This window comes from Odontomachus brunneus, unplaced genomic scaffold (genome assembly GCF_010583005.1).
Source record: "Odontomachus brunneus isolate Ranch 3 - 2012 unplaced genomic scaffold, Obru_v1 Obru_scaffold_146, whole genome shotgun sequence".
NCBI lineage: Eukaryota > Metazoa > Arthropoda > Insecta > Hymenoptera > Formicidae > Odontomachus > Odontomachus brunneus.
The window spans coordinates 147,318-148,418 of NW_022639596.1; the positions used below are offsets into that span (position 1 = coordinate 147,318).

The 1,101-nt window shown below is 30.2% G+C and overlaps 1 protein-coding gene across 1 annotated transcript in view; it reads right to left on the reverse strand.

The window, feature by feature from the left end:
- LOC116850468 (UPF0764 protein C16orf89 homolog) overlaps positions 1-1,101 on the reverse strand; it is a 22,329-nt gene that overhangs the window by 6,361 nt on the left and 14,867 nt on the right. Inside the window, exons 4-5 of the mRNA XM_032828795.1 lie at positions 434-569; positions 253-355 (exon numbers count right to left, since the gene is read on the reverse strand). Of these exons, the coding sequence (XP_032684686.1) occupies positions 253-355; positions 434-569 (239 nt within the window). The remainder of the gene's footprint in view (positions 1-252; positions 356-433; positions 570-1,101) is intronic.

Below are 1,101 nucleotides of genomic sequence, written 5' to 3' on the forward strand. Positions count from 1 at the left end.
TATATATATATATATATATATATATATATATATATATATATATATATGATTATAATAACTACGTAATGTAATTTTCATATTATGATTAGATTTATATGAAAATATCATTATTATATAGTATAGTTGAAGTAAATGTAAATTATCACAATTAAATCACAACACGCAACTTTTTGAACAATTAATGTATAAATAATTCATCACATGCAATAATAAACAGTGATAATATAACAATTACAATATATGAAGAATTACCTAAATGCACTGAAACAACCACTCTGATGCGGCCAACTCAATATCAAATCTTCATAATGTTTATCGGCGAACTCGTAGTAACCCTCCATACCGCACAGAACAACTAAAAAACGTAGAAAATAAGTTTATCAGAAAACATTTTACTTTATCATTTATATATAAAGCGTTATTAATACATTACTTTGCTCAGTCGCAAGATCTGGTGCCACGCTTGGGAAACTCCACGCTTCAAGATTAGCAAGATGTTGAAGAATCTTGGCGCAATACGTAGACACCAAATAGGAAAATGGTGCCAATTTACTTTCTCGACAACCAAGCTAAAGTCCACCGTTATACAGATTTTATTTTCTTATAGAGAATTACATTTGTATATAGAAAAACAAACATAATAATATGTGTAGAAAATGAGATTATGTAAATATAATATTAGGATTGCTAGATAATTCTGCCCGCAAATTTAGAACTCTTCTTGTTGTTTTGTGAATTAAATTTTTTTTCCCGTTCTTATGCGCAATATAGACATTAATATAAGGTGTAGTAAAAAGAAATCCATTATTTTTCCAATAGATGGCTTTAGTAATGTGTATCTCGCGTTGTATAAGTGCGATCGGTTTACGCTAGATGGCGTTAGAAAGATAAGATTTCGTACTAAAAAAACTTCTCAGACAGTTTTATGATTGTTTGATTCAGTATTGTTTGAGCGCGCGTCAAAGATGGACACTAGCAAAGAGAAAATACGCCATATTTTACAGTTTTTCTTCAATAAAGGCGAAAACGCAAGTCAGGCGGCTGAAAATGTGAAAAGTGTTTATGGTCCTGATACTGTAACAGCCAATCACGCGCAATTTT